The 13388-nt window shown below is 37.3% G+C and overlaps 1 protein-coding gene across 3 annotated transcripts in view; it reads right to left on the reverse strand.

Moving 5' to 3' along the window:
* Positions 1 to 13388, reverse strand: part of LOC124612286 (serine/threonine-protein kinase N) — a 311276-nt gene that overhangs the window by 68016 nt on the left and 229872 nt on the right. For all 3 annotated transcript variants that reach the window (XM_047140393.1, XM_047140394.1, XM_047140392.1), the window contains exon 8: positions 13036 to 13123. In XM_047140393.1, coding sequence (XP_046996349.1) covers positions 13036 to 13123 — 88 coding nt within the window. The remainder of the gene's footprint in view (positions 1 to 13035; positions 13124 to 13388) is intronic.

Genomic DNA, 13388 nt, shown 5'->3' on the forward strand with positions numbered 1-13388 from the left:
CTACAGCACTTATTGACAAGCAAGAATATAACTGATCAATGGTCTTACAGCACTTCTCATAATCACAGCTATCATCTACCTACAACAGGAAGGAAGACAATTCTTTCATAATTTCCTTATTACTTCATGTCATCGGGGGGGGGGGGGGGGGGGGGGGGGGAGGGGGGGGGGGGCACCGAAAAAACCCTTGATCCTTCATGCATTGCTCTAGATAAACTTTAAAAATTGCAACTGAATGTATACTATAACCTGAAGTAAAGACTAAACTAGGAAGAAGCCCACAACACTATCATCAAAACGGCTGCTACAAGCCTAACACCACACTGACAACTTTTTTTCATGATATCAGACAGCAATCTGTTATAACAAACAACGAATTTTAGTCTAACATGCACAGTGGAGGTTGAACAACACTTACAGTAACTGAACAACTTGATTCCACAAACTTTAAGAATACATCATCCTACTGCACTTTAAAAGTGCATGCAATCAAAAATCCATAATTCATACGCGTTGTGCAGAGACATAAGAGACTGCAAGATAGCATATGTCACTATAGTCTGCTACATTAAAAAAAAAAAAGGGGGGGGGGGGGGGGAATTTGAACATAAGCATTATACAGACCTCAAAATTCTCACTTAAAATGCACAGTTTCCTTGTTTATCAGCTTTTTCCCGTACTTATGCACTAGACATCATATTTTTAATGAATAGGAAATGAATAATAACAGTAATAACAGGAAAATGTTTTGGTATAATGGCATGGTGTAGATTTTCTTCTCTTCCTTTTCAATGTGTGTCTCATGTGGCATCTTCATCCCAAGCTTTCTTGTGCTCTTTCTCTTGGTGCCAATGACTTGATGCACTTGTATACACAAAAAGCTCTGAGAACAGTCTCCCTGTGATATTAAATGCGCTATGATATTGTGAACTCTAACCGTGGCCTTTTTTTCCCCTATGGGCACCCTGAAGAACAGAACATGAGTTTCACTGGAATATAATTTTAATACTGTATGAGACAGGAGAAGAGAGTGTACTTAGCAACTGCTAGCATGAAGAATTCAAGCAGGGTGTACAAAAACAGAAATAAAAAGTTAGTCACAAAGGTTTCTACTTTTTGGTATTTTTAAGGTATTTACTAACCCTGTAGAAAGAGAAGACACAAAATGACAAAATACAAAAGAAAGATTTGGTGGGAAGAAGACACACTCCGTATCTTGAACCAGGAATGATGCAGCATGGTGTAAGTGAGTTTTAAGTAAATACGGAGTAGAAATTAACATTCAGTTTCCTGAAGCAACAATTGTCGGTTGACAGTGAAATTTTAAGAAATACAGAAAAGGATGTGGGAAGGAGAGATTTCTTTATCAACCAACGGGAAGAAAGACCAGAAAGTGTGGGGGCAAGAGAAGTTCTTATCATAAATATTTTTATTTCCTAACAGCCCATACAGATCCACAGGCTTCACATATTACATAAGTATACAATGAGCAGCACAATTAAATCCAAAATAAAGGTCAACAGAAACATAAGAAGACAAGGAATTTAATGCATCATTTTACACAGAGGTCAATGAACGTAAAATGTGTCAGAATCAAGAACAAACTATCAGAAGTACAAGTGGGCTGTGACTAACAGCTCTTGAAATTAATCTATTTTGGGCAAAAGTACAACTAATTATAGACTTACTGCATACAAATTCAATTCCCATCTTGTCAATTAATTTATTTCCATGATTGCCACAGGGTTGATTGTTGGAATGCTTTCTTTGAAAGGCAAACACCTGATTTCTTTCCTCAATCTTATCCAATATGAATTAGTGTTGCGTGACCTCATCAATACCAGGAACAACTGTTTTCACTACCTCTCTAACAATGATGATCAATAAAGCACTAACAGCTTTCATGGTATGTCACAACTGTTGTTTCTTTGAAAGGAGGAAAAAAATTGCAACATATATATTATTCAAAAATAACAGTGTATATAAATTTCCTTGTATTGCTTAGTTTTCACCATCTTTCAAAATGAAAGAAGAATCTTTCCAAATGTGATAGTTGCAGCTCACACCCACTGTATAAAATTACCATTTAATTTTAAATGTTTTGATGAAAGTTCTCAGTCTTCTAATTATCCTGACATTGCTGTTTCATACTGAATAAGAAAAAGTCTGTACCTTCTATGATCAAGTATCCACATTTGCCCGATTAACTATTTCAATACTGGATCAATATTTCTGAAAGCAGTCATAATCTAAATAGAATACAAACTGACTGCAGGAAGACAAATGCTTCCTCACCTAAATTTCTGTTTGACACTCTTAAGACCAGGGACAACTGAATCATAAACATTACAAAACAATGGTGATGACTAATCAGTTTGTTCATTCTGTTTCACGGTGCATGCAAATAACTAACATGTGTGCATGATTTTATTTTACAGTCAGCATAAACAAGACTTACAGGATAACAACAAGACCTTCAATAATAAAATAGAAAAGAGAAGCAGAAAGATTGGCAGTTGTATTCATAACACATTCTAGGGTACATCATAGTGCTCAACTAGTAGTTAGATCAAATATGTATATCAGTATATCAATTTTACAAATACAAATTAAACAGATGACACCACAGAGCAAATCTAAGAAGAAATATAAGTCCCTACAATCTGTTGCTGAAGTGCCCTTTCTTTTTACCTAACAAGTGCACAAGTTAAAACACGAAACCGGTTGTGAAACTGAAAGGTTAATGGGAAATACAAACAATAGGTGTTAGCCCAATACCACATGATGATAAATCAAACCTTGAGCTAAATACTGGTATGGGTTACATAACATGTCAACTCTCAAGACATTTTGGGAAATGTCAACATGCCACGGTTTTTCTTTTGTTCTTTTTTTACCCACCTTCACTGCAGTCAAAACTGTCTTCAATATCCATGGTTTAACAGTCTGCTATGGAAGATAGTGAAACAAACAAAAGAAAAAAAAACTAATGATCAAAATCACAAATTACACTAAAAGTTCTCAATTATGGGGACTGTTTTCCAACAGAAGTAACCATTAAGACAGAATGTTGAGTGAGGGACAGTATGTAATAAAGAGCTTTCATTCTGATGTAGAGCAGCGAGGAAGTTTTACACGTACAATTGAACTTCTGGCAGTATTATTGCAGGATCAGGAAGGTAGGTGGAAAGAGAGAAAGAGAGAGAGAGAGAGAGAGAGAGAGAGAGAGAGATACTGCGTAGGATCAGACTGTAAAACAACTTCACTGCTCCAAGCAAGAACAAAAGTTTAAAAGTTAAGGAGTAATTACTTTTAAGTTTTCTCAACATGGTTAATGGCATGCTTTCAAGAGTTCTGTCAAGTTGTTGTTTCCATTTTATGTACAATACTTCTACGAATAAACCAGCCATCATCTTCAGGTGCTGTGAGTTTTGCTGTTAAGTGTACTTGCTGCTTGGACTCCAACAAGCCTGTGAACAACTGTTGCCCCTTCATGATTATTTATAGTCGAGTTCAGTTACCAATACCCACTAATCCCTTTTATTCAATTTATTAAGATGTCATTGGCCATCATATTCACCAGATCTGAGAAATGCTGGATGGGAGGATCTGCACTTCATGGAATATAAGCGTGCACTCTGAAAAACAAAAGAGCATCAAAGGGCACAGTGGCATCATCGGGAGTCGTACTTAGCTATAAACAATGGTGCAAGACCAACAATAGCTCACATTGTGATTGGAGCCCACACAGCAAGCACATGTCAGCAAAACTCGTGGCACCTGAAGATGATGGCTGGTTTGGTCATCGAAATATTGTGCGTACAATAGAAATAACAAAATTCAGACCCAGAAACACAACTTTAAATAACTACTTCTTTTTTATGTACTTCTCATTTGCTCATACCTTCATCTTTTCTTCTTTTTTAAAACAATTCCTTATCACATTTACGTCTGTCAACCATTATTTTCATCTGTATTATAACGAAATTAAAACATTTTGCCATTATCTAATACAGTGTTCCCTCTACAACAATAATACAAATAATAATAATAACAACAATAATAATGTAACAAATAATAATAATAATAATAATAATAGTAAAGTAATTTAAACCAGACTTAAAATAGAAAAACGAATGTTTGGAAGAACAGTATATCGGAAACTGATCACTAGTGTCTCACGTCACAACATAATGAAGGATCAATTCTGGAAAAATAATTCGCTGTGATATTTAAAAAGGCCTTACGTTCAATATTATCTTCCACATAGTGAAAACCAAACTCGACAGTAAAGAGCCAAAATGTGTAAAAAACTGTATCTCTCATAATTAATTATGTCAAACAGATGCAGCAATCCGTGTTATTTCGCATTTGTAATCACCATCATCATCATCATCATTTAAGACTGATTATGCCTTTCAGTGTTCAGTCTGGAGCATAGCCCCCTTATAAAATTCCTCCATGATCCCCTATTCAGCGCTAACATTTGTAATAAGCAGATAAATCCCATGCTTCTAATGAATGGCATCTTCAGTATGTGTGTGTGTGTGTGTGTGTGTGTGTGTGTGTGTGTGTGTGTGGGCACGCGCGCGTGTAAGCACGCACGCACATTCGCATGCAAAACAAGCAGCCACATGCATACTTGAAATGGGAACTGCAAGTGTGACCTATCAACACAAGCCTCAGCAATTCGACTTCCTAATGGTCAAATGTGTTACCACAGAAGACAGATTACAACACTATTCCAACACTGTGTTCACATAATTATACTCATCTCGTAATCTGTACCAATTTTTATAGAAGCTGGAGTCAAAAATAACGTCTGCCATCAACTGCACATTCTTGGCACTTGTGGATGAGTTACAGCTGTCATATGCGGTTCAGTAAAAATGGTGGTTGCAATTACTGTTCTGATATAAATTTCAAGTTTGCTTGCATTTTCAAACAGTTCTTCATGAAGGGACCAACATAGGCTTCAAAATTAATAACAGAACACATTAAAAACAAAATAAAGTAGCAAAACTTTCACACGATGGAAAAATTCTTCTCAAAGACATCACTTACGCCCAGATGGAAGTGCATATGATTGCAGCAATAGCTGAAATAGGGGCTAGTGTTCATAGTGAGGCAAATTGTTCTCGTGTTCCGATAATTAACAGCTTCTTAAAAATACATATATTAACTAGATCATACTCTTTTGAAGAATAAACAGTTGCACTAAAAATGACTCACGAATGACAATAATTTCTCTATGCAACATGATCATTTTTCCTAGAAACATTCCTGAATTCATAATAATGATCTTAATTTAATTAATATTTTGAGACTCAAAATCTACATACACTTAGTTAAATAAAATAAGATGTAATGTAATTAGAAGCTTCATTGCTTTGATAGTTTATAATTACTAAAAAAAAGTTAAATTATTCTGCCCCTCACACACTCCTTTTTCTGTAATTCATGATATAAGCATGTTACAAATTAGCTATACACATCACGCATGATTACGTCGAATAAGTGATTCATGTTCCCAAAAATACTTGTTTAACATACAATAGAAGTTCATGTTCATCTGGTAAGTATCTGTGTCAATATAAAATATTCAACCTATTAAGTGAATCAAACAATGGAAACTCCAGGTAGGAATATCAACAATATTGGAAAAGATAGACTGCTACTTACCGTAAAGAAAATGCATTAAGTTACAGGCAGGCACGAAAAATACACTCACATATAGCTTTTGGCCACAGCTTTTGTCAGTAAAGAGACACATACATGCAACATTCACACATAAACACAAGCAAGCACATCTCACGCATACACGACTGCCAACTCCAGCATCTCGGGCTATATGTGAGTGTCTTTTAATCATGCCTGCCTGTAACTTGATGCATCTTCTTTACGGTAAGTAGGAATCTATCTTTCCCTACATTGTCAACCCATTAAGTGAGGTAATAACAGAACTGAACATTTTTTTCTGGTGAAAAAAGGACAACCACAACATATGTGTGTGTGTCCTATTGGCACTATGTAAGTAAGTTACCACACCAAATTATGCATTATAAGTAATTTTGATCACTAAGCAGTACGCCAGACTACTATTCAGCAGTCATAATGATGACAGTTCTTTGGAGATCTTCACACCTCCTGTTAATTTTTTTAGTTTGTGGCTTGCTTAATATATAGATTGGACAACATCGGGGATAGGTTACAAATCTGTCTCACTCCATTCTCAATTATGGTTTCCCTTTGATGTTGTTCAGTTCTTATAGATGTAGTTTGGTTTTTGTACAAGATGTAAACAATCTTTCGATCCTTGCATTTTATCCCTGCTATCTTCAGAATTTCAAAGACTGCATTCCAGTCAACACTGTTAAAAGCTTTCCCATTTCTATAACTGCTACAAACATAGGTTTGCCTTTCTTTAACCCATCTTCTAAGACAATCCTTGGGGTCAGTATCATCTTGCACGTTTCTACATTCCTCTACAATTTAGTCTTCCCTGAGTTCAGCTTCTAAATGTTTCTCCATTCTCGTGTAAATAATATGTGTCAGTATTTTGCAAGCATTACTTATTAAACTACCTGTTCAGTAATACTCACACCTGCTTTGTTTGGAATTGGAATTATTACATTCTTCTTGAAGTCTGAACGTATTTCACCTGTCTTGTATATCTTGTGTCACATGGACTAATTTTGTCACAACTGGCCCCCTAAAGGATTCAGCAGTTGCAAGGGAATGTAATCCATTCCAGAAGCCTTGTTTCAACCTATGTCTTTAGAGTTCTGTCAAATTATTCTCGCAGGATCATACCTGGCAATTCATCTTCAGCTACTTCCTCTTCCATTTCTATAATATCATCTTCAAGTTCATTTACCTTGTACACCCCTTCTACATACTCCTTCCATCTTTTAGCTTTCCCTTCTTTGCTCAGTACCAGCATGCCATCTGAGCTCTTGATATTGATACAGCTGCTTCTCTTTTTTTTTGAAATGTCCTCCTAATTTTTGTACGAGCAGCATCTATATTTTCCCTAGTTATGCATGTTTCTTGTTAAGGCATTCCTGCTTTGCCATTTTGCACTTCACATCAACCTCCATTTTTAGATGTCTGTATTCTCTTTTGCACACCTCATCTGCCTCATTTTTGTATTAGTTAATTAGATTCAATGTAGCATGCACTAAAAGGATTTCTACTCATTTTATATTTTTGCGTATTTGTTCCTCTACTGTCTACCTATTTCATCTTTCAAGGCTATCCTTTGTATCTTCTATTGCTGTACTTACTTCTGTTTCAGTCAGTCATCGCTTAATGCTCTCTTTGAAACTCTTTAACTACCTCTCATGCCTTCATGGAAGGCGCCATAATGGCTGTACAATATGTAAATGCCATCCCCCGACTGACTGTGCAACCATATCGACAGCATATTGGCGAGGCATTCATCTTCATGGACAACAATTCGCTCCCCCATTGTGCACGTCTTGTGAATGACTTCCTTCAGGACTAGAGTGGCCAGCATGTTCTCCACACATGAACCCTATCAAACGTGCCTGGTATAGATTGAAAAGTGCCGTTTACAGACGACGTGACCCACCAACCACTCTGAGGGATCTACGCCGAATCGCCATTGAGGAGTGGGACAATCTGGACCAACAGTGCCCTGATGAACTTGTGGATAGTGTACCATGACAAACACAAGCATGTGTCAATGCAAGAGGACGTGCTACTGGGTATTAGAGGTACCGGTGTGTACAGCAATATGGACCACCACCTCTGAAGGTCTCACTGTATGGTAGTACAACACGCAATGTGTGGTTTTCATGAGCAATAAAAACAGTGGAAATGATGTTTATGTTGATGTCTATTCCAATTTTCTGTACAGGTTCTGAAACTCTTGGAACCGAGGTGATGCAAAACTTTTTTTGATGAGTGTATTTTACCCAAAAGGATGCCACCATCATCTAACCTTAAAGTATTGCAGCATGCCCTTGGAAAATAACAGCTTTAGTTTCTGACTGCTTTCAGTTATTCACATTACCAGCGTAACATTGCTTTTTATCATGTGTGTGTGTGTGTGTGTGTGTGTGAGAGAGAGAGAGAGAGATAGAGAGAGAGAGAGAGAGAGAGAGAGAGAGAGAGAGATCACTGACAGCCACAAACACTGATCTTCAGGACTGCAAAAATTAGTTAACTGCATGGTGAGAGTTTAGGCAGCCCACCCAGATGCTGCCAAGAACCTACCATTTTACAGGACAGAATATGCCTATATACCAAGCTGTAAGTAGACAGTTACATTTGCTGGATTTTTTTTTTTTTTTTTTTTTTTTTTTCATTTGTTAATTTTGTTTAACTTTATTTTGATGCTGACTGGGTCAATCAGAGCTCTACTTTAATCAAAGAGGCACATAATGAGATACTCAAATCAACAGATCTTTTTGTCACTGGAGGCTACGTGCACCCTTCTTCAAGTGAACAGAATTCAGCACCGAAAGTAAACTCATTAGGGAATGATAAATTATCTAACGGTAAGTTGTACTTCCTGCACAATACATCTGCTGTTGGAAGGACCCAGCTTCTGAAAAGTGTCAGTGCTGTCTTATTAGCATTGAGTCTCAGTCACTTACGCTTGTCTAAACATGCAAAAAAAGTTATGTATTCTGATGTGGGGGGTCGAAAACTTGAGCAGAAAAACACTATTTATCATAGACAAAATTTAGTCTGGACTACACATTCTCTCTCTCTCAAATACTCTACTCTCACTTTTGCAGCAAATTTGAACTGCGTTCAAACATCTTAGTATTTACAAGGTTAGAAACTGAAGTATTTTGCTGTCTATCTAGATTTACCAGAGTCTCATTTTCAGCATCATAATTCCGCTTCCTATGGGTGCATACAGCCATTTCAAAGACTATTATGTATGTTTTGTGGGGTATTTAATAGCCTGTGAATGTAACAGTGTCTCTATACTTGCTGCAGAACAATAACTTGACTTTTTTATTCATGTGACAAATAACTGTGTAACTATCAACTTCATTTGAGCTTCAACTCGTTTGAATGTCTACATTATTTTGCCTGTACAGCCAATCTGGATTACTGATTCATGCACAACATGTTCCTGTAACTTTTTAACTGTTGCTGTTGTTATTGTTGCTGCTGTTGCTGTGGTCTTAAGTCCAGAGACTGGGATGATGCAGCTCTCCATGTTACTTTATCCTGTACAAGCCTCATCTCCGAATAACGACCACAACCTACATCCTTCTGAATCTGCTTAGTGTATTCATCTCTTGGTCTCCCTCAATCATTTTTACCCTGCACGCTTCCCTCCAATACTAAATTGGTGATCCATTGATACTTCAGAACATGTCCTACCAACCAATCAATCCCTTCTTATAGTAGTTAAGATGTGCCACAAATACCTCTTCTCCCCAATTCTATCCAGTGCCTCCTCATTAGTTATGTGATCTGCCCATTGATCTTCAGTATTCTTCTATAGCACCAGATTTCTATTCTCCTCTTGTCTATACTGTTTATTGTCCATGTTTCACTTCCATACAAGACTACACCCCATACAAATGTTTTCAGGAAAGACTTCCTGTCACTTAAATCTATACCCAATGTGAACAAATTTCTCTTCTTGGGAAATTCTTTCTTTTCAATAGCCAGTTGACATTTTTATCCTCTGCACTTCGACTCTCATCAGTTACATTGCTCGCCAAATAGCAAAACTCTTCTACTACTTTGTGTGTCACATTTCCTAATCCAATTTCCTCATCATCACCTGATTTAATTCAACTACATTCCATTAACCTCATTTTATTTTTGTTGATGTTCATCTTATATCATCCTTTCAAGACACTGCCCATTCCGTTAAGCTGCTCTTTCAGATCCTTTGCTGTCTCTGGCAGCATTACAATGTTGTCAGCAAACCTCAACTTTTTTATTTCTTCTCCATGGATGTTAATTCCTACTCCAAATTTTTCTTTGGTTTCCTTTATTGCTTGTTAAATGCACAGATTGAATAATATTGGGGATAAGCTACAACCCTGTCTCACTCCCTTCTCAATCACTGCTTCCCTTTCATGCCCCTCGACTCATATAACTGCCATCTGGTTTCTGTACAAATTGTAAATAGCCTTTCACTCCCTGCATTTTACACTTACCATCTTCAAACTTTGAAAGAGAGCACTCCAGTCAACATTGTCAGAAGTTTTTTCTAAGTCCACAAATGCTAGAAATGTAGGTTTGCTTTTTCTTAACCTATCTTCTACGATAAGTCGTAGGGTCGCATGTTCCAATATTTCTATGGAATCCAAACTGATCTTCGCCGAGGTCAGCTTCTACCAGTTTTTCCATTCATCATTAAAGCATTTGTGTTAGTATTTTGCAACCGTAACTTATTAAACTGATAGTTCAGTAATTTTCACACCTGCTTTCAAATGGTTCGAATGGCTCTGAGCACTATGGGACTTAACATCTGAGGTCATCAGTCCCCTAGAACTTAGAACTACTTAAACCTAACTAACCTAAGGACATTACACACATCCATGCCCGAGGCAGGATTCGAACCCGCGAGCATAGCAGTCGCGCAGTTCCGGACTGAAGTGCCTAGAATCGCTTGGCCACCACGGCCAGCATTCAACACGTGCTTTCTTAGGGATTGGAATTAGTACATTCTTCTTGAAGTCTCAAAGAATTTCGCCTGTCTCATACATCTTGCTCACCAGATGAAAGAGTTTTGTCATGGCTGACTCTCCCAAGGCTACCAGTAGTTCTAATGGAATATTGTCTACTCCTGGGGCCTTGTTTTGACTTCGGTCTTTCAGTGCTTCTCCACACAGTATCATGTCTGTCATTTCACCTTCATCTCCATCCTCTTCAATTCCCATAATATTGTCCTCAAGTACATGGCCCTTGTATATACCCTCTACAGACTCCTTCCACCTTTCTGCTTTCCCTTCTTTGCTTAGGACTGGTTTTCCATCTGAGCTCTTGATATTCATTCTTTTCTTCAAAGGTCTCTTTAATTTTCCTGTTGGCAGTGTCTGTCTTGCCCTGGTGATATAAGCTTCTATATCCTTACATTCGTCCTCTACCTATCCCTGCTTAGCCATTTTGCATTTCCTGTTGATCCCATTTTGAGACATTTGTATTCCTTTTCGTCTGCTTCATTTACTGCATTTTTATATTTTCTCCTTTCATCAATTAAATTCGATCTCCCTTCTGTTACCCAAGGATTTCTACTAGCCCTCATCTTTGTACCTACTTCATCCTCTGCTGCCTTCACTACTTCATCTCTCAAAGCTATCCATTCTTCTTCTACTGTATTTCTTTCCCCTGTTCTTGTCAACCAGTCCCCAATGTTCTCCCTGAAACTCTCTACAACCTCTAGTTCTTTCAGTTTATCCAGGTCCCACCTCCTTAAATGACTACCTTTTTGCAATTTCTTTAGTTTTAATCTACAGTTCATAACCAATAAATTATGGCCAGAGTCCACATCTGGCCCTGGAAATGTCTTACAGTTATATAATCTATCTGAAACTTTACAGTGTCTCCAGGCCACCTCCACAAATACAATCTTCTTTGGTTATTCTTAAACCAAGTGTTAGCCATGATAAAGTTATGCTCTGTGCAAAATTCTACCAGGCAGCATCCTCTTTCATTCCTTACCCCCAGTACATATTTAACTAGTATTTTTCCTTCTCTTCCTTTTTCTACTATCAAATTCTATTTAAAATTTCTTTTACCGCATCACACATTTCTTCAATTTCTTCAACATCTGCAGAGCTAGTTGGTTTATAATCTTGTACTGCTGTGGTGGGCGTGGGCTCCATTGTCTATCTTGGCTATAATACTGCGCTCAATATGCTGTTCACGGTAGGTTACTGCATCCCTATTTTTTTTATTCATTATTAAACCTAATCCTGCATTTACCGTTATTTGATTTTGTATTTATAACTCTGTATTCACCTGACCAGAAGTCTTGTTCCACCTGCCACAAAACATCACTAATTCCCTCTACATCTAACTTTAACATATACATTTACCTTTTTAAATTTTTTAACCTACCTGCACCATTAAAGGATCCAACATTCCACACTCCAATCCTTAGAATGCCAGTTTTGTTTCTCCCGATAACAAAACCCTCCTGAGTGGTCCCCGCACGGAGATCCGAATGGGAGACTATTTTAACTCTGGAATATTTTACCCAAGAGGATGCAATCATCTTTGAACCATACAGTAAAGCTGTATGCCCTCGGGAAAAATTACGGCTGTAGTTTCCCCTTGCTTTCAGCCATTCACAGTACCAGTACAGCAAGGCCGTTTTGGTTGATGTTACAAGGCCACATCAGTCAACCCCCCAGACTGTTGCCTCTGCAACTACTGAAAAGGCTGCTGCCCCTCTTCAGGAACCACATATTTGTCTGGCCTCTCAACAGATACCACTCAGTTGTGATTGCACCTATGGTACAGCTAACTGTTTAGCTGAGGCATGCGAGCCTCCCCACCAACAGCAAGGTCCATGGGTCATTGGAGGGGGGGGGGGGGGGGGAATTTAAATATCAAACTATTTTTTTACACTGCAGTGAAAGTTTGTCAAATATATATGGTTTTTTTTTATTTACTAAATTATTTTGCATGATTTTTCATAAGCTTGTTGAAAATAGTCACCAAAGTAGAAAAAAAGAAGCGAGTGAAAGATATTCTATAGCATGTATCTACCGATACTTCAACAACGTAACAGACAACTTGCAATAATGATCAATAAAACAATTACATACAACTGTGATGTTTTAACATAGGTGTAACTAAAAACATACATTTTTTAGCCAACTCAGCTTGCAATAAGGCAACTTACATTATCACACAAGTTTAGAATCAGGGAATGGTAAAGCAAGAAGTAACATATTTGACAATATCAACTGAGTGCAATTGTTAGGACAGGCATGGCATTTTGCGTTTTTTAGTTAAGTCGAAAGATATAACACAGATATAACATTCCACTTATTACCATTTATTTTAAAATACTTAACATACCTCTGATCCCATGCTTGTTGTGAACAAGGACGCCAATTGGTTTGAGCAACTGTTTGATTATCCAGTTTAATGACTGCCATGATTTCATCTGAAACATGATGTGATATTATTTATCGAGAAAGAAGACCTTTTCACTGAGCAGTTAGGACATAACACAGTACACTAACACAGAAATTCGTATGAAATGCTTAAAAATTAGATCAAACTTGTGTGATTAGATTAGATTAGATTTACTTTCATTCCAATTGATCTGTAGTGAGGAGGTCCTCCAGGATGTGGAACATGTCAGAAAAACAACAATACATGACAAATATTTAAAACTAAAACAAATAAGCTAATGTACCATTCCACAG

The sequence above is a fragment of the Schistocerca americana genome, chromosome 4 (assembly GCF_021461395.2).
Source record: "Schistocerca americana isolate TAMUIC-IGC-003095 chromosome 4, iqSchAmer2.1, whole genome shotgun sequence".
Taxonomy (NCBI): Eukaryota; Metazoa; Arthropoda; class Insecta; order Orthoptera; family Acrididae; genus Schistocerca; species Schistocerca americana.